Below are 19,827 nucleotides of genomic sequence, written 5' to 3'. Positions count from 1 at the left end.
CCCCGGTGAGTTAATAATAGAAGAGGATTGACTCCCTCCCAGTTCCTTGCACCTCGCTACAGTGTGTAACATGATTATTCATCATTTATTCAGGAGAGAATCCACGTCCATCCTGTAAACAAAGACCATGGTCATTCATCAAGACCAGAGAAATTGGAGCCAGAGTTAAGCTGAGTCATGACATGCATGAAGATCTATAAATGTATGCTGTTTTTTAATTTTTTGAAAACCACCTCAGTGATGGTTGAAAGAAAATGGTCTGTACGGCAAAATATAACCATTATGTTTACCCCGAGAAGCAATAATTCAAACATCTTGATGCTCCAGTGTTCTGGGTTTACGGGTTCAAACCCCACTTCTGGTCACTCTTTCTGAGAAGTTTGTTGTGTTCTCCCAGTGTCTGTGTGGGTTTCCTGTGGGTTTTTCAGTTTCCTCCCACAGTACACAAACACATGTTGGTAGGTGGATGCAGGGCAAAAGTGTGCACAGGTGTGATGGTGTGAAACCGTCCAGATGTGTGAGTGGGTGAGCTTGTGAAGTCGTCCACAGGTGTGAGTGACTGTGATGGACTGGTGCCCTGCCTGGGGTGTATCCCTACCTTGCGCCCAGTGATTCCAAGTAGGCCACCACTGTGCCCCTGAGCTTGATTAAACGGCAACAGAGAACGAATGAATGAATATTTATCTGTGTACTGATTAAACCAACCCAAAGCGCAAAGTATATGCAACTGCGGAGCTCCCTTTAAAAAAACCCACCTCTCATGTGATAATCATCATCATCATCTTCTTTTTCTCTCGGTGTCATGTGATAATGAACAGTTAATAGCACAGACCGGTAAAGCGGAGTGATACATGGGGAGTAAATAGCCGCAGCGCTGTAATACTCAGTACTCTTGTATCAGTCGGAACTAAATGTAGTCTAATGATCGTTATGGTGAAAAAATGACTCAGCACTTTTCCACTCATTATCCCTTCTGATTGGCTGTGGGGCCGCTCGGCGCGTTGCCGCGGTGATTATAAATAGTGAGGCGCGCACGGCTCTAGGACACTGGTTCTCGCGTCAACAGTGATTGAACGGAACCAATTCCTCATCTAAGCGTACCGCAGCCCTCACAACTTAGCTCTGCTCCTACAAACTCTCCACCTCAACTCCGAGGAGAACCAGCAGAAAACCAGCCGAAATGGAGAATTCTCAGATCCGTCAGAACTACCACCGCGACTGCGAGGCCGCCATCAACAGGATGATCAACATGGAGTTCTTCGCCTCCTACACCTACACCTCCATGGTAAATAACTTTATCAGACTGTTTATTACAGATAAGTTGCAATACATTCAGAATAACTTCTAAAATTATAGGCAGTTTGTTCTTACTCTTTATCCCCAAGCCATTGCATGGTACCCCATCACTCCAGAGGATGCAGTATGCTTTATAACCCTCTAGTCCACACTTTTGAGCACTGTGAGATGTATGTGCTGTTGCCGCAGAGCATCCTGTTCCAGTGGTCAGTGTTTTAAGAAGATTTTAAGCATTGTGTTAGCAACTAGACACTTGTGCCCACAGCTACTGCGCCTTAAAAATGCTGAATTCTCTGAGGTTAATTAGAGAAAGTCTCTGCAAACTTTTGGATGGTCTACTACTAGGTGCTAAGTGGAATCACTGCTCTAAAGCTGGCTATTTAGTTCTTGTGCAACATTATTGTAAATTAAAATTAAATTTAGTAGGCACACTTCATAATGTTTAGCTTGTTATTTAAATGCATGTCTTATGCCGGGAATTTTATCTGCTATCTGGAAAAGAAACAAACCTTGAACAAGCATCACGTTCTTCTCCCTAAATATCCACAGCCGAAATGCCTTTGAGCAACACTGAGGTGCTGAGGTTGTGCCTTGCTCAACAACAAATATGCTGTGGATGTTGAGGGATGAGAAAACACTGTTCAAACAAGTGTGTTGGCTTCCATCAATATGGTGAAATTTTGTTGTACTACTGTGGAATTACAGTAAAAGCATGAATCAAGTTAAAAAAAAAACAAAAAAACAAGACACTGAATTTTAGTACTTTTGTCAAAAATATCCACAGTAGAATAAATATTATTCTATAATAACTCTATATTTCTGCTTTCAGAACCAAAATGTGTATTTTTAAAAACATAAATTAACTTTATTTTACATATTTTAACATATTTCACAATTTCCATGCTATTATTTAAAACAGCAAAAACTATTGGAAGCTCCTTTCAGCCCAGTCCTTAAATCAGAGTTTTCTTCCCCCCAGGCCTTCTACTTCTCCAGAGATGATGTGGCCCTGGAAGGTTTTTCTCACTTCTTCAAGGAGAACAGCCACGAGGAACGAGAGCACGCTGAGAAGTTTCTGGAATTCCAGAACAAGAGAGGAGGACGGGTTTTCCTGCAGGACATCAGGGTATGATTCACTGTACTGAAGGACTACATCTGAGGACTAGGAACACTAGAGTCAAGTTAGTCACAAACATGTTTTTAACTCTTGTTTTCTCCATCAGAAACCTGAGCGTGATGAGTGGGGCACTGGTCTGGAGGCCATGCAGTGTGCCCTGCAGCTGGAGAAGAATGTGAACCAGGCTCTGCTCGACCTGCACAAACTGGCCACTGAGAAGGGAGACCCTCATGTGAGTCTTTATCACCTACATACAAACCTACAAACATAAGGCATGGGACGTCTGGAAGATGTGGGTTATAGCTATGCATAATGACACATAAACCTCTGCTGTTCTTAATGGTGCTTCTTTGACTTGAAAAGTAGCCTCATTGTGATATAACAGTTGACTAGTGATTTGATTAAGGCCCTGGGAATTGGAAGACTTTTTGCCACCATCAACGGTGTGGCTCTAAGTGGACCAAAAAAATCTCAAATTTGAGCACACTCTCCCTCTTGCGTACAACCAGCAGTTTAACCTCTTGGAGTAGACTTAATCTTGGTTTGCAGCACACTTTGAACTTACCATGTTAATGTAAAAAAAAGAATACATCGAAAATAGTGAAACTTTTAAAAGTACTTGAATAAAATTAAGCTAATTTTGTAATTTAATGTAAAATTAGACTAATACTTTTGTACTGCTGTATTTTGAAATACTTTTCTATTTTATCTGACTAAAACTAACAATAATTGAATGACTAAAATGAGACTAAATCTAATACACATCTTAGTCAAAAGTCTAAGTCTAAATAAAAATCATCTGCCAAAATTAACACTGTTATGCAAAGTGGCATAAAATTCTTATGTATAAGAGGTCAATAAATGCAGAGTTAGGAATCTTGCCCATGGACTGGTTTTAGTGTAGCATGGTGTGACTGTCAGGGCAATTTCAGATTCGTACTGCAGCAGTGAAACAAGCTTCAAGCAGTGTTCATGACCTCCACCTGATTGTTCCTTACTCTTTCTCCTCCAGCTGTGTGACTTCCTGGAGTCTCACTACCTGAATGAGCAGGTGGAGATGATCAAGAAGCTGGGAGACTACATCACCAACCTCACCAAGATGGATGCTGGAAACAACAAGATGGCAGAGTACCTGTTTGACAAGCACACTCTGGGGAGCAAGAGCTAAATCTGAAACAGGCCTCACCCAGAGCTTTACAGGGCATGGTTAGGATAATTACAATAAAAAAGCAAAAATTATGAAATATTTATGTGAGTACTTGTATTATCTGTGAATGCCACTTGTTAAAGTGGTTTCGCTGTGGCTTAAGAGATGTCAAACTAAGAATAAACATTTTGACCTGGATTTCTGAGTCAGTGCATTTCTCAAACAAAATATTACAGGTTTCAAGCATGTATTGTATTATCAGTTACATATGGCAATTTGTATGTGGCCTTTGTTTGAGACTAAAACTGATAACAATGAAGTGGAAAGTGATTACATATACATGCTTTCATTATGATTCCTCTGTGATTTCTGGCTTTCCTCTTAAAATTAATTGGTACTTCAGACTAAATATCCATAGTAAAGTATCTAGAAATTAAATTAAATAATCCATAGATCAAAAATATAGGAACCAGTAAGTGGTTGACAGACTTAGCAAACTGAAAGCAAAGAAAAGCAAAAATTCTTCCCAGAATTTTGTTTCAACTTCCTCAACACCTCTGCAATTAGTTAGAGAAACCAGTTGTAATGAAGTCCTTATACATGTACTCCACTTTGGGTCATGGCCCAATTATTGATTTGGATATAAAATATATTTATTTAATCAAAAAAATTACATTTAGTAAATTTTAAATGTGGAGCAGAGTTTTCCCACCTTGAGCAAACCATTTCATTATTCTCAGGGCAGTATGTTTTACAGCTACTATAGCTTTCATTTAAACAAGTGGATCTCAGTCCTGGTCCTGGTGGGCCACTCCCCTGCATGTTTTGGAGATCCCTCTACTCCCAACACATCTGATACAAATAATGCAGCTGAATTTGTTGTGATATTGAGAAGACTACAACTTGCAGGGCTATGAACCACCAGGAACAGGATTACGAACTATTGACTTAATCACAGTGACAAATATCAAACTCTGTCCAGGAATGTATAACAGTCTATCAGATTCAGTGGATATGACATTCATGGAGGCCAGTCAAATTCCTTTTGGGGCAAGACTACTCCAGCCTTCAAACGCATCACTGACATGGTCTCTTGTGGAGCATTTTGTTAACAGAGTGTGAGTGGTGAGGTACTTCGTGGTCTCAGTGAACCGGGCTTATTTGCAGCCACAAAAATGTTTCTAACTATATATTTGAAATAAAAGGCCCCATACCATAGTAACAGTTTGATTATGTAATAAACCTTTTAACATCGACCCAGGCTGATCTATTGATAGATTAAGGAGTTAAGTTTATGTATTTACTCCAAGACAAATAATAATAATAATAGCTTGAATGTGTTTTACAAGCTTTATGTCATCTCTTGGCACTTGAATCTAAAAACTAATCAGTCGGAGGACCTAGCTATTTCCACTTGTCTAGTTTAGCTAGCTAGAGCTTTTAACATAACTGCTTGGTTAGTTTGCTATATCATGATTTTCATGGCGATATTTTTATTTCTCTAATACCTCAATTGATATAAAAAGGTACTGCAAAATATCTGGCTAAACGCAACACCTATGATTTTATGCAACATGTAGAATATTAGCTACCCTCACTAACTAATCATATTTGTGCTTGCATTATGCTGCTTTCAAGTCATGTCCGAAATATAGCATTTACAAGATGAAAATTACAACAAATCTGTAATTACTAGTGAGAAATTCAGATTCCTAACTTTTCTGAGTTCCAGGTTATGTCAATAAAGTAGCAACAGTAGCTGATAATAGTTAACTGAATTAGAAAGTATGCATGACCCTTGATATTCATTTTGTCTCAGTATTAAAGCAAACAAATGAATTTTAATCAAATTGTTATTCCAATGGAATACCTTTATTTTATTTTATTTATTTTTTTACTAAACAATCTGAATACACTTCATCACAAAATGGTAGTGTGAGTGCTTGAAGGTAGCAATAGTGTGTTTTGTGCAGATTATTTATTTATTTATTTATTTATTTATTTATTTATTTATTTATTATTTTATTAAATTATCCTTATATTTACCTGCGGAAATTTAATGCACAACACTGAGAAGATGCTGAGTCACAATGTCTCAGCACAACTTTGGAGCATCAGGGTTTCCACTATCTTTTGTTTGTAATTCATGGAAAACATGTTCATCAAGTCACTTATTGCTAAAAGACCTTTAGCTTAACGTAACTTGAATATTCATTCATTATTAAGGAGGGTAACAATGCTCAGGTCCATGAGTGAAGTGAAAGAAAAAACCTACAAGATGAGCCAAAACTAATTTAGTTTGTTTAGTCTCCTGTCACGTGGCTGTATAAATTATTAACTTCAGTGATTACTAAATGACCACTTCAGAATACAGTACTGGGTAAAAAAACAATGGGCCATGCCAATCCTATACAGGTTTTAATGGTGTTAACAATAAATATTGAATTTAATATTGCAGAAAGACTTACTGCAATCAAAGCTGAGTGGAACAAAAGATGATCCTCCGTGGGTGAAAAATCTGCAAGGCATCAACATTTAGAGAAATCAAAGGAAACACCCTTGAATAATTTAATCTGCTTGTTAAATTGTTGTTCACTTCTTGCTAATAAGAGTTAACATTTTTCCCATTTTGGGCTTGGAACCTTTTGTTTTGTGCAGGATTATACACATTGTTTACTGTGGTATACTGTGTTGTATACTGTCTTAAAGTTACTGGGTTTTATGCTGAACTCGACTAGTGTTTTTTAACTGAATCATGTTTGCTGCATACAGTTAAGGTCAAAGGTCAAACAGACTGGTAGAGGTGACAGATATATGTTCCACTGAATTCGTCAGCATTTTCCGAGAAGAATCGCGTAACACCTTCAGTCTCGAAAGACACCTGTCAGCAGTTAAGCGTTATCACTTTTCATTAAATTAAATATCTTCACTGGACACTGAATTACAAGAATAGTTTTGTTGCTTGATTTTATACACAATAGTTTCCAAGAACTAAAACGTTAGTTATTTAAAGTTCAGTCAAGATGGGCACACATCAAAGAATGTGGAGCTGACAAGAAGGAAAAGGAAATAGTTCCTCCCACAATCCAATAGCACATTTTGGTAGGTGGATTGTTTAATCAGAATTGTCCACAGGTGTGAGTGTTTGAGTGAGTGAGTGTGTGATGCTGTATGATGTACTGACTCTTTGTCCAGGGTGTGTTCCTGCCTTGCACCCAATTATTCTGGGTAGGCTCCAGACCCACTGCAACCTTGACCAGGATGAAGTGGTTACAGGTGATGTATGAATAAATGAATGAATGAATAAGTGGCCAGATTAATACTAACAGCTTTGTTAATTATATTTAGCCTTACTCTTCAGGCCAGTTAAAATCCTTACTTGACATTGAATCATATGATTCAAGGAGATCTCTTATCTAGAAAATCTCACTAGTCATCTGTAAACGCTGTAGTCATATTCTATGCTATGTTTCAGCTTCTAAAATTACAAACATTAAAAAAGCTGTGTCACGATTCATCATCAGGTAAACAATCCCATCCTGTGGAATGCAGTCCTGATTGTAGATGCCTATTTTGATCTGTGTTGCTTATAAATCTAATAGAGTCTACACTGTTTAAAACCTCTAGGACTTTTTAGGAATATTTAGATTGTTATAAACTTTTTATATCTTTTCAACATTTTGAATCTTAATAACTATTTAAAATACGTCTGCGAGTCAGCAAATTTTAGTTCAGGACCGGCTCCTCCCTCATCCTTCTTCTTGCTTACATCAGCATTAAATCCAAGCATCTGATTTGTCGTCTGGAGCCCTACGGGTTTCTCACTAATAATAAATACTGACCACAAACTCTTCAGCTTCACATCTTTGGAAAGATCCACAAGAGGTTCCTGCTTCAACAGTGATTGGACAGAGCTTCTCCTTCATCCTTCCAGCACAATTTATTTTCCAGACACAGAGGAAAAAGTTGGAAAACCAGCAGAAATGGCACTTTCTCAGATCCGTCAGAACTACCACAGCGACAGTGAGGCTGCCATCAACAGGATGGTGAACATGGAGCTGTACGCCTCCTACACCTACACCTCTATGGTGAGTTTTCTGAATCTCTGTTCATCAATAGCAACAACTATTGGAATCTCCTTTCAGCTCAGTCCTTAAATCTGATTTTTCTTTCCCCCAGGCCTTCTACTTCTCCAGGGATGATGTGGCCCTGAAAGGTTTCGCGCACTTCTTCAAGGAGAACAGCCACGAGGAACGAGAGCACGCTGAGAAGTTTCTGGACTTCCAGAACAAGAGAGGAGGACGGGTTTTCCTGCAGGACATCAAGGTACATCCAAAGGTCCTAGAGGTTCTTTAGAAAAGGGAACAATTCTGTATCAAACCATGGACAATTAATAACCACTGAATGTATAGATGACACTTTGCGTGATTAAAGGGTTCTTCTCTTTGATGAAGAACCTGCTGTAAGAAATTTTCAAAAGTTTTCTAGAGTTGCAGTTGTTGGAGAAATTTAAATATAATTTCTTCACTCACAAGGCCTTTTACTCCTTTATCCCAATAGAAACCTGAGCGTGATGAGTGGGGCACTGGGCTGGAGGCACTGCAGTGTGCTCTGCAGATGGAGAAGAAAGTTAACCAGGCTCTGCTTGATGTGCACAAACTGGCCTCTGACAAGGGAGATGCTCACGTAAGTCTCATGTCTGTTGGTTATCAACTCTGGACAGGACAATGGATAACAATCCAGATACGATCATATTACAGTGTTCTGTACAACTCTAGAGGACATAGTTGATGTTTCTCTGCCTGTGATGGGGCAACCACTATAGGACCCTACATTGGCATTTAGAGAACCACAAAATATTATGATGGCTGTGAGTTTAATTCACACTGGTGGTGAGGAGCTATCCACGATTGGATTCACTTATCAGTGACTGATGTAATCCAACAGTCCAGCTGCACTCAGTGGTATAAATAAGGCATAAACATATTACAAACCAGTTGTGTTTTCTCATTACTCTGATTAAACAGTCCAATGGTAAGGTTGACATTCTGTTAAGAATTAGTAGTCAATTCAAGGCTTCCCTACACATCTTTAAATTTACCAATGGTAGCATTATATTATTATATGTTCAATAGGATCATTATCATACTTCTATCCAGCACTACAGTGCTAACTTAGCCATGTGGCTAGACATCACACATTGGCAACATTAACTCTACTGATACAGGTCCAAACGCCTTGATATGATGATAACTATACTCATCCAGGCCCTTGGGCAAAAATGATCTCATCGAGATCTTCACCCAAAACCAGAACTGTTTAGTGAGGAACATGAAAAATGGTCACTATTGTTGTTGTTTATGACCTCCACCTGATTCTCTCTCTCCCGCTCTCCACCAGCTCTGTGACTTCCTGGAGTCCCACTACCTCCACGAGCAGGTGGAGACGATCAAGAAGTTGGGAGACCACATCACCAACCTCACCAAGATGGATGCTGGAAATGACAAGATAGCTGAATACCTGTTTGACAAGCACACTCTGGGGAGCAGTTAAACACATCCCAGGCTTCATCTACAGCCTCTAGAACCACCGTCTGATTATCTAATATGTGTACTATCTAAGACAAAATTAAAGACCTGGGGAGTTGTAGAAGATCATGAGAAGCTCCTCTGCACAGCAAATTCACCACTGAAAGTGTTAAATTATTACACTAACAGTGATAATTTAACACTAATAGTGTTGCTTTAACACTGGAGAATTTGCTGTGTGTCCAGTAGTAACGTCTCATTCTGGTGGTGGAGAACACTAAAGTGTAAAAGTCTGGTAAATAAATATTTTGAGCTGGACATGAAAGTCTTGTGTGTGTTTTTTGTGATAAAATGTGTCGAGTAAGAGACTGGAATTGTAGCTTGTAGCCAGTCATAGCTGCCTTCCTTATTCATCATTCAAACCCCTGTACTGACATTAGAAATGAGAAATAAAGCCTGAAAATGGTAGAGTGGGTGTCTACAAACATTAACATAAAGAGTTGGTCTAAAGCTACTACAAACAAAAATACAAACAAAAAAAAAGCTGAAATTAGCAACATTTTTGTCCTTCCTCTTAATTGTTCACTTCCAAATGACAAATTCACAAATTGCTAATTCAAGCAAATTCTAGACATGGTGATATGTTCTAAATTAATAAAAAGAAATAAATTCACTGTGGGTCCAGAGCCTACACAGAATCACGGCAGGAGCACACCCTGGAGGAAACCTATGCAGACACAGGGAGAACACACCAAGCTCCTCACAGTCACCTGGAGCAGGATTTGAACCCACAACCTCCAGGAGCTGTGTGACTGCGACACTCCCAGCTGCGCCACCATGTCACTCTTTATATAGATATGTTAATCAATTTTTCTAAACTAATACATATCCTGCTTTTTTCTGCCCTTTTCTGTGGTATGTTTTTAATGTGGAGCAGACCTCACAACTTCACATCTGACATCTGACATGTTCCACGATGTAGGATTTGAAGGTTTGAAGAAACTTCACAAGGTTCTTTACCAGTTTAAAGGTTGGTAAATCAAAAATGGTTCTTTATGGAACCAAAAGTTGTTCTTCTATGGCATCACTCAAAGAAACGTTTATAGCACCTTTATTTTTAAGTGTGTCCATGAGAGACCACCGTGTGGAATACTCCCAGGCAAAGCAGAAATTGTTGGTCATTTGTTAGCCCCCTTCTTCTATGTCCACCTTTAAAAAAACTGAAGTTGAAGTACTTCATAAAGTAATAATGTCTCTCAGCGCCTCTTCCGAAAACATTTATCTAAATTTTATTCCAATAGTGTCCATTTTGGTTTTGACCAAACCCATTGAACATAGTACACTATGATCACAAAAAGGAAAGAAGGAACAACTGAGGAGCACATGATGGTAACAACAATTTGTTTTGTGCAAATATATATATTTTTTACTAAACAAGGCTCAGATTTACCTGGAGGATATTAATGAGCAGTGCTCAGCAAATGCTGAGTCACAGTGTCTCAGTACAACTTCTGGCTATCAGGGTCTCCACTGTCTACTGTGTGTCCTTCAAGGACTAAATGTTCATCAGGTCATTTAGTGCTTAACCATATTCAGCTCAATGTAACATAAATGTTTATTTATTATTAAGAAGTGAAACAATTACTGAGGTCCATGTGTACAGTGAAAGAACATAATGTACAAATTGAGCCAAAAGTCATTTCCGCAGTTTTTTTCCTCAGTCTCCATGTTGTTGTACACATTATGAACTTCAAGGTAATGAACAGACTGGACTCCTGTATAATAAAAAAACAATGTTTTTTTTTTTTTAAGGTGTTCTACAGAATGACCAAACACAACAGTGCCATCACTGCCAAGAAGTGTCTTAAGAACATGTCCATCTTCTGGTCAGAGTCCAAAATGATACAAAAAAATAAATAAAAATACAGTGGAACAAATGCCTATGATCCTCTGTCTGTGAAAACTTTGCAAGGCTGCAACAATTAAAGTAATCACAGCATCAAGCTCCAGTATCTGGGTCTAGAACCTGAATTTCCTCATGGGCCGATGGCAGCTGGTAAGGATGGACAGCATCATGTCCACTAACCCTCAGCACCAGTGCCCCTCGGGGCTGCATGCTCATCTTCTCTGGTACTCCCTGTACACCCAGGAATGCACAGGGAGGCACAGCTCTAGTGTCATCCACTGTAAATTTACTGATGACACTACAATCATGGGCCTGATCAACAGCTATGAGGCAGCCCAACAGAGACGAGATTAGCTTTGTGTTACACTCTTGCCAGGAAAAAGACCAAGGAGCTGATAGTGGTAGATACATCTGATTTGATTTAACTTCTTGCTAATAAAAGCACCATTTCAGTTCATTTTGGGCTTGGCCCATTTGTTTTGCACAGGAGCCTACACAGCATTTACTTTGTTAATACCAGATTTTCAAAATGGTTCTATCACAGTAAAAGGCTTTATACTGAACCTGACTGCTAGTGTTTAACTGAGTCATAAGCAGCTCACATGTTTTCTGCGTACTGTCTCAGTCAAGGGTCAGAGAGACTGTGGTAGAGGTGACAGAGAAATGTTCTGGCTTTGTCATAATTTTCTGAGATAGATCATGCACACCATCAGTTCCTAAAGAGATCTGTCAGCAATTAAACATTAATACTTTGCATTAAATAATATGTCTTCATTGGACACTGAATTACACATTTTAATCACACTTGGGGATTATATGTGAGGGCTATTTATTTTGTTTGTAATTACTTCTAAAGCATTCCTTAGGAGATCTATGCCTATTAGAGCTGTAATGTTTTTCATTTTTTTAAGTTAACACATTTCTTATTAAATGTACAGTAAATAGTACAGTAAGTACAAGATTTTAACTTCTTGGGATATATTTCTGAGGAAATTAGAAATCAGAAAATTCATTTCCATTACAAAATGTCAAAGGATAATAAGTGAAAAACTCTAGTTTGGTAAAATTATTTAAAGCTAGATAGAAAATGGGAAACTCATCAATCTCATTAGTGTCACGGTCTGTGAGGAGTTTGGTTTGTTCTCCCAGTGTCTGTGTGGGTGTTCTCCAAGTTCTCCACTTTCCTTCTGCTGTGTGAATGTACGAGTGACTATGTGAGTGACTTGGTGAGTGTGTAATGCCCTGTGATAGACTGGTGCCCTGTCCTGTGTTTGTCCCTGCCTTGCGTCTGTTTCCAGGTTGCATCTGTTTCCACCTCCACAGAGTCTGTGAAAAGGATGAAGCACATGCTGAAGATAAATGAATGATAGTGAATATTCCCTCTTTAAAAAGTTGTACTTTGTGCTTGAAGGACAGACGACAGTCAGATTTTTTGTTTTCACAAGAAAATAGAGATTTTAGTGTTGCAGTATATGCCTTACTTTACAACACTTACTTAAACTGAACAGTTAAAAGCAAAGTGCTCAAATATATCATCAGGTTTATTAATAATGTGTCCTTGAACCTCAGTTAAAATCATTTCCTGACCTTTCTGCATATGATTCAAGGATATCTGTATTCATCATCTCCAGATTTTTCAAATCAGCTTCTAAAGTTACCAGTCTTAAAAGAGCTGCATCATGATTCATCATCAGGTAAACAGTCCCATCCTGTGGGATGCAGTCCTGAGTGTACAAGCCTTATTGTGATCTGAGATGCTAATAAATCTATTCAAATTAAACCTGTTTAAAGCCTCAAGGACTTTCAAATATTTAAAATGAATATTTTTAACCTTTTAAAAAACTTTTAAAATGTTTAAAACATAATAATTTTTTAAAATCGTCTGCGAGTCAGCAAATTCAGTTCAGGACAGGCTCCACACTCCTCCGTTTTCTTGCTTACATCAGCATTAAATCCAAGCATCTGATTTGTCGTCTGGAGCCCTGCGGGTTTCTCACTAATAATAAATACTGCCATAAACTCTTCAGCTTCACATCTTTGGAAAGATCCACAAGTGGTTCCTGCTTCAACAGTGATTGGACGGAGCTTCTCCTTCATCCTTCCAGCACAATTTATTTTCCAGACACAGAGGAAAAAGTTGGAAAACCAGCAGAAATGGCACTTTCTCAGATCCGTCAGAACTACCACAGCGACAGTGAGGCTGCCATCAACAGGATGGTGAACATGGAGCTGTACGCCTCCTACACCTACACCTCTATGGTGAGTTTTCTGAATCTCTGTTTATCAACAGCAACAACTATTGGAATCTCCTTTCAACTCAGTCCTTAAATTTGATTTTTCTTCCCCCCAGGCCTTCTACTTCTCCAGGGATGATATGGCCCTGAAAGGTTTCGCGCACTTCTTCAAGGAGAACAGCCACGAGGAACGAGAGCACGCTGAGAAGTTTCTGGAATTCCAGAACAAGAGAGGAGGACGGGTTTTCCTGCAGGACATCAAGGTACATCCAAAGGTCCTAGAGGTTCTTTAGTGAAGGCAATAATTCTATATTATATCACAGTTTATTCTGGCATTGCAATTTGATTGTCTGAGAAACATATTAGGAGTGCAAATATTGCATGATAAACAGCACTCTGGCCGAAGCTCTTTGAGTATTACTCCACCACATGCACACATAACCTAGCAATGATGCAAACGCTTGTTAAACACTGTGGGGAGGCCTGATATTTTACCTTGCATAATGTTGTTAACCAAATAAATCGGGATAATGGTACTGTGATATTGCAATAATACAGATTCCTGCTATATCATGAGATAATTACACTGGTGTACGGGTCTATGACTGCAGTACACAGGGGCCAATATATCACGTTATGGAATTCACTTTTATGTAATATTTGTTATAAAACCATGGACAATCAACTATCCATTGAATGTATAGATGATTCTTTGCGTTGTTAAAGCGTTCTTCTGTTTGATGACGAACCTGTTGTAAGAAATTTTCAAAAGTTCTTTCAGCGGTTGCTAGAGAAATAAAAATCTAATTTCTTCACTCTTTATCCCATCAGAAACCTGAGCGTGATGAGTGGGGCACTGGGCTGGAGGCACTGCAGTGTGCTCTGCAGCTGGAGAAGAAGGTCAACCAGGCTCTGCTTGATGTGCACAAACTGGCCTCTGACAAGGGAGATGCTCACGTAAGTCTCATAGACATAGCAATCCCGATATAATCATATTACAGTGATCTATACCACTCTAGTGAGCGTAGTTAATGCTTCTCTGTCTGTGATGGTGTTTACCACTATAAGGCACTAGTTTTGCTTTCAAAGAAGTCCCACACAATGTAGTATGATCATAGAATCGTGGTGAAATATCCATCATTTGATTCTCGAGTTCACTGTTTAATAATCTCATGGGTATTTACCAATGAATGCTGCTGTGCATTTAATGATTGGTTCTGCTTGTTATTCAACATTCCAACTGCTTTCAGTTGCATAACTAACACTGACGCAAATACGTGGCTATTTCTCTTGTTTAGTCTGATCTCTCTGCTCAGCTCTGCTTTTAAAATAAATAAACACAGACATATGACCATCAATAAAATTTGTGATTAAACAAATCAATAAAACGTTCCACACTCTGTTAGAAATTATTTTAAATAGTAACCTAAAAACATTAGCTTATCCAAAAACAAAGGCAGCCACACATATTTACCTTTTAAAATCGTTTAATTCTATTATTATTATGCCTTTAATTGTAATTTATTTTTACACTATATGTATATGTATATAATATCATTGTTTAATTCTATTCCAATCAGCTAGACCTGGCTCATTAAACAGCACTAATGATTAAGGTGCATTGTACATTTATCCATGGCCGGTAACCCTTATCCAGTTCAAGGTCGTGGTGAGTTTTGAGCCTACCCAGAATCACTGGGCGCAAGGCGGGATCACACCCTGGAGGGTGCGCCAGTCCCTTGCATGGCAACACACTCCCACACATTCACTAACACACTCACACCCATGGACACTATTGAGTCGCTAATCCACCTACCAATATGTGTTTTTGGACTTAAGTTTGCATTGTATCTGTTAAAAAAAACAAAGCAAATAAAGTAAGCCTAATATGATCATAACTGTGCCCATCCCAGCCCTTGGGCAAAAATGATCCCATCCACTGTTTAATAAGATGAAGATCTTCTCCCAAAACCAGAGCTGTTCAGTCAGGAACCTGAAACATGGTCTTTATTGTTGTTGTTTATGACCTCCACCTGATTCTCTCTCTCTCCCGCTCTCCACCAGCTCTGTGACTTCCTGGAGTCCCACTACCTCCACGAGCAGGTGGAGACGATCAAGAAGTTGGGAGACCACATCACCAACCTCACCAAGATGGACGCTGGAAATGACAAAATAGCTGAATATCTGTTTGACAAGCACACTCTGGGGAGCAGTTAAACACATCCCAGGCTTCATCTACAGCCTCTAGAACCACCGTCTGATTATCTAATATGTGTACTATCTAAGACAAAATTAAAGACCTGGGGAGTGGTAGAAAATCATGAGAAGCTCCTCTGTCCTGTAGTAAGGTCTTATTCTGGAGGTGGAGAACATTAAAATGTAAGAGTCTGGTGAATAAATATTTTGAGCTGGACATGAAAGTCTTGTGTGTGTTTATTGTAAAATGTGTCAAGTAACAGAAAGAAATTCATTAATTTTTATATTCATGAAAGTCATAGGTGCCTTAGTCAAACTTACTTACATTAGAAATAATTCTAATGTGTTTACCATTTATGATGAGGTTATTTAAATTTCACTCATTGTGGACACATTCATTCATTGTCAGTAACCGCTTATCAGGGTCACAGTGGGTGCAGAACCTACCCAGAATCATTGGGCGTAAGGCAGGCATCAAGGTGCCAATCCTTCACAGTGTGACACACACTCACGGATACTTTTGAGTTGCCAATCCACCTACCAATGTGTGTTTTGGGATCGTGGGAGGAAACCAGAGCACCAGGAGGAAACCCACGCAGACACAGGGAGAACACACCAAACTCCTCATAGACAGTCACCCGGAGTGGTACTCGAACCCGCAACCTCCAGGTCCCTGGAGCTGTGTCACTGCGACACTACCTGCTGCGCAACCGCGCTGCCTGATTGGGAATGAATTTACATGTAAATACTTGATGTAAAATCATACAGTGTTTGCTCATACACATTTGAAAAATCATAAATTAATCAAAACAAAACACTGAGGTAGATGCAAGTACGTAAATGTTGATAATTGTTAATCAACTCTATGTGGCTGTTACTCTGAGGTTTCACATATACAACCTGCTGTCTGTTATCGGAGAAGCAGAAGTGAGTAGATGCTGAGTCAGAGTGTGTCAGCACATTCTCAGGTCATGAGAGTTTCCCATTTGTGACTGACAAGTCAATCATTTACGTCCTTCAAACAGCCATTTAATCTTTATTATTTAAAAGTTAAAATGCTTTGTTTGCTTGATGTTTTGTGGTCTTGTCAAAAAGGTTTCAGCCTCTGATCCTCTGATAAATTGGGGAAGCTTTGTTAAGTTTGTAATAATAAAGTAATAATGAAGAGAATTTTAAGAATCAAACTGATTCATCTCTTTAACTACAACAGGCTGCTGGACCCCAGAGTTTGAGTTGACTTTAGACTGATAGACACTGGGCAGCGGACGGGTTTCTAACCTTAGGACGCTCATTACCCATATGTTCATGTTCTCTTCTCTTTGTCTGCGCAGGTGAAAACACCAGATCTGGGTCATGATCTGCTGATTAGACAGAGTCCTCCTCACTGGAGCGTTTTCATTCTAACTTCTACAGTTACAGACCTTAAAAGAGCTGTGTCACTGTTCATCATCAAGAAACAATCGGAGATTATGCTGGGACTCCGAAATAATAAAAATGCGAGCCTCAAGCCTGTTAAACACAATCGTCGAGATACAGACTCATTGTTCCTTTTTTGGCCTTGATTCTCTGTCTGGCCAAAGAGACAATGTGTCTCGGGGCTCAGTCTTGACTAATATATAATGTCATTGTGAATTATAGATATAGAATATTGAGTTGTCTGAATTAATGTGGGTAATTTATGAAGCTGAAGTGAGCTTCATATAAAAAGTTTCTGTTCCTTTAAATGGTGCAGCTGCTAAAAAAAGTTAATGTGTAATTTAAGGTGGAATGGTAAATTAAGGGTAGGAGTGTACTTTTTTGTTCATGCTCGCCACATGTGGCCATCTTTTAGGTTCTGTATTAAAATAAAGGACATTGGGACGAATTTGGACGTTCTTATTACATATCAAAGTACTCGTGACTGAAACTAATAAGTTCTAATAGACTCATCCTTGAGTCAGCAACTTCAGCTTTGGAAATTTTGCCCCCTCCCACTTCCTCCGCCTGCTTACGTCACTTACAGTCTAGTCTCTGATTGGCTGCGTCAGCCCTGGAGGGTTTTCTCAGTCAGAATAAATACTGAGAGCAGTGCGCTGTTTTATTCACAGCTGTGGGAAGGTTCTCCAGAGGTTCTTGCTTCAACAGTGATTGAACGGAGCTTCATCTGCATCCCTCCAGCATTATTTATTTTTCTGCACACCAGCTTTAAGAAATACGCTATTTTTATACTCTATTTTTGATAAGAAAAACATAAAGATCAGCCGAAATGGAGAATTCTCAGATCCGTCAGAACTACCACCGCGACTGCGAGGCCGCCATCAACAGGATGATCAACATGGAGTTCTTCGCCTCCTACACCTACACCTCCATGGTGAGTAACAGACTCAGAAAACTGGCGACACTCTAGAACTTACATCCCTTCTCAAATAAAGGGCAAGAAAAGATACCTTAGTTTACAGATACAGACTCTATTTTTCAGGGAATGGTTTAGACTAGGTTATGGAATATTACTGTGAGGATTTGACTGCATACTCCCAAAGTGTAGAAACTGTCCACAGGTGTGAGTGTGTGAGGGACTGGGTGAGTGTATGAAATTGTCCACAGGTGGGTGTTGTTTCTTGTCAAGGAGTGTATGAGGTTTTAATATAAAACAATAGCATATACTCAAATTAGAGGCAGTTTTATATACAATAGTAAGCTGTCTAAATCAACACTGTTGAATTTGATGACGCCTGTTCCTTCCACCTTATATGATGCAGTAAAGTGTAACTGCTGCACCATTCAGTTTAAATAAGAGGCCAGGTTCAGCTTGCAGTAATAATCAAACCTGCTGGGCATAACTGCTCTTCGTAAGTAGTAATCTCCAGTTTAGTCTCACCTGTTTTGCTTCGTTCCTGTTCTTCAGGCCTTCTACTTCTCCAGGGATGATGTGGCCCTGAAAGGTTTCGCTCACTTCTTCAAGGAGAACAGCCACGAGGAACGAGAGCACGCTGAGAAGTTTCTGGAATTCCAGAACAAGAGAGGAGGACGGGTTTTCCTTCAGGACATCAAGGTACACCACCTCCTTGGGAATACTGAGAAGCAAAAAGGCCAATCTTTAAAATTCAAAAGTGTATTATTATATGAAGTTAAATTTCCATTCTTCCTTCCCTCATACTTTACCTGTTATTTTCTCTTCTCATTCCTTCCTTTCTTCTGCCTCTCTCCTCATTCCTCCCTTGCCTTCCTTACGTTGTTCCTTCCCTCCTTCTCGGTTCTTTCATTCATTACCTTCCACTCACTTCTTTCATTGCTTTAAATCCTATCTTCTGATTTTCTTATTCCTATATTTCTTTCCTTCTTTTGCTTTATTTTCTCCTTTCATTTTTTTCCCTTTCCAATTTCTCTGCTCTCTGAGTTATATTCATTGTGGTTATTTTTGATTATGGCTCCCCCTGGCGTTAGTTAGTTAATGTGCATCAATACCACATAACACTAATACAAATTTTATTGTCTGTTATTGTAAAGTGCCAGGTGGTGAACCAGTACTTCACACTGTATTTGTTCTGGATCCACAAGGAATGGTCTGGAAGATACTTGTTATAAGCAAATTGTGATGAAATCTGTCTAAATTATCAACACGAGAACCTCCTCCATACAGAAAAAAAACGAATCCAGCTGTAATTTAAGTACAGTGTTGAGACAAGAGTTCCTACAAGGATCAATTAACCCTTATGACTCTCCCCCATCAGAAACCTGAGCGTGATGAGTGGGGCACTGGTCTGGAGGCCATGCAGTGTGCCCTGCAGCTGGAGAAGAAAGTCAACCAGGCTCTGCTCGACCTGCACAAGATCGCCTCCGAGAAGGGAGACCCTCATGTGAGTCTCTGTTTACTGTTTGCATTGACAATGTAGGGTTTCCATGTGTGTGCTGAGAGACAGTGTGTCTCAGAGCCACATACAGATGTTCACGTCTGATTCGACTATTCTCTGTCCACCAGCTGTGTGACTTTCTGGAGTCTCACTACCTGAATGAGCAGGTGGAGATGATCAAGAAGCTGGGAGACTATATCACCAACCTCACCAAGATGGACGCTGGAAACAACAAGATGGCAGAGTACCTGTTTGACAAGCACACTCTGGGGAGCAGTTAAACACATCCCAAGCCTTGGGATCTCCTGCTGATAATGTAAAATGTTTATTACCTAAGAAAAGTTGTAGGTCTTGAGTAGCTCCTCTGTACTTTTAGTAAGATCTCATTCTGGTGAGGGATGTCTCTACATTAACACTAAACTGTAAATGAATATGATGAATAAACATTTTGCGCTGAACTGAAAGTCTCGGTGTGTATTTAAACAGATGGTTATTGATGCCAGAAGGTTGTCATTATCTTGGTCATAAATATTTCATTTATATAAAATTGTATAACTATAATAATTATAATGC

General features: G+C 39.2%; 4 protein-coding genes across 4 annotated transcripts; all 4 read left to right on the top strand.

The window, feature by feature from the left end:
- The first annotated feature begins 994 nt into the window (after positions 1 to 994).
- Positions 995 to 3,751, top strand: LOC136664753 (ferritin, middle subunit-like). The gene is made up of 4 exons (XM_066642140.1): positions 995 to 1,285; positions 2,276 to 2,422; positions 2,520 to 2,645; positions 3,426 to 3,751. The coding sequence occupies exons 1-4, from the start codon at positions 1,181 to 1,183 to the stop codon at positions 3,579 to 3,581; spliced, it is 534 nt and encodes a 177-aa protein (XP_066498237.1). The 5' UTR covers positions 995 to 1,180; the 3' UTR covers positions 3,582 to 3,751.
- Positions 3,752 to 7,435: 3,684 nt separating this feature from the next.
- Positions 7,436 to 9,399, top strand: LOC136664832 (ferritin, middle subunit-like). Its single transcript, XM_066642275.1, has 4 exons — positions 7,436 to 7,648; positions 7,740 to 7,886; positions 8,121 to 8,246; positions 8,961 to 9,399. The coding sequence occupies exons 1-4, from the start codon at positions 7,544 to 7,546 to the stop codon at positions 9,111 to 9,113; spliced, it is 531 nt and encodes a 176-aa protein (XP_066498372.1). The 5' UTR covers positions 7,436 to 7,543; the 3' UTR covers positions 9,114 to 9,399.
- A 3,641-nt stretch (positions 9,400 to 13,040) lies between these two features.
- Positions 13,041 to 15,634, top strand: LOC136664424 (ferritin, middle subunit-like). The gene is made up of 4 exons (XM_066641602.1): positions 13,041 to 13,253; positions 13,345 to 13,491; positions 14,060 to 14,185; positions 15,293 to 15,634. Exons 1-4 carry the CDS (start codon positions 13,149 to 13,151, stop codon positions 15,443 to 15,445), a joined length of 531 nt encoding a protein of 176 aa, XP_066497699.1. The 5' UTR covers positions 13,041 to 13,148; the 3' UTR covers positions 15,446 to 15,634.
- A 1,859-nt stretch (positions 15,635 to 17,493) lies between these two features.
- LOC136664423 (ferritin, middle subunit-like) lies at positions 17,494 to 19,704 on the top strand. Its single transcript, XM_066641601.1, has 4 exons — positions 17,494 to 17,774; positions 18,309 to 18,455; positions 19,135 to 19,260; positions 19,383 to 19,704. The coding sequence occupies exons 1-4, from the start codon at positions 17,670 to 17,672 to the stop codon at positions 19,533 to 19,535; spliced, it is 531 nt and encodes a 176-aa protein (XP_066497698.1). The 5' UTR covers positions 17,494 to 17,669; the 3' UTR covers positions 19,536 to 19,704.
- The last annotated feature ends 123 nt before the right edge of the window (positions 19,705 to 19,827 follow it).

This window comes from Hoplias malabaricus, chromosome 13 (genome assembly GCF_029633855.1).
Source record: "Hoplias malabaricus isolate fHopMal1 chromosome 13, fHopMal1.hap1, whole genome shotgun sequence".
Lineage (NCBI taxonomy): Eukaryota > Metazoa > Chordata > Actinopteri > Characiformes > Erythrinidae > Hoplias > Hoplias malabaricus.
Note: the sequence above shows the minus strand (reverse complement) of the source record. Positions and strands in the feature narration are given on the sequence as shown.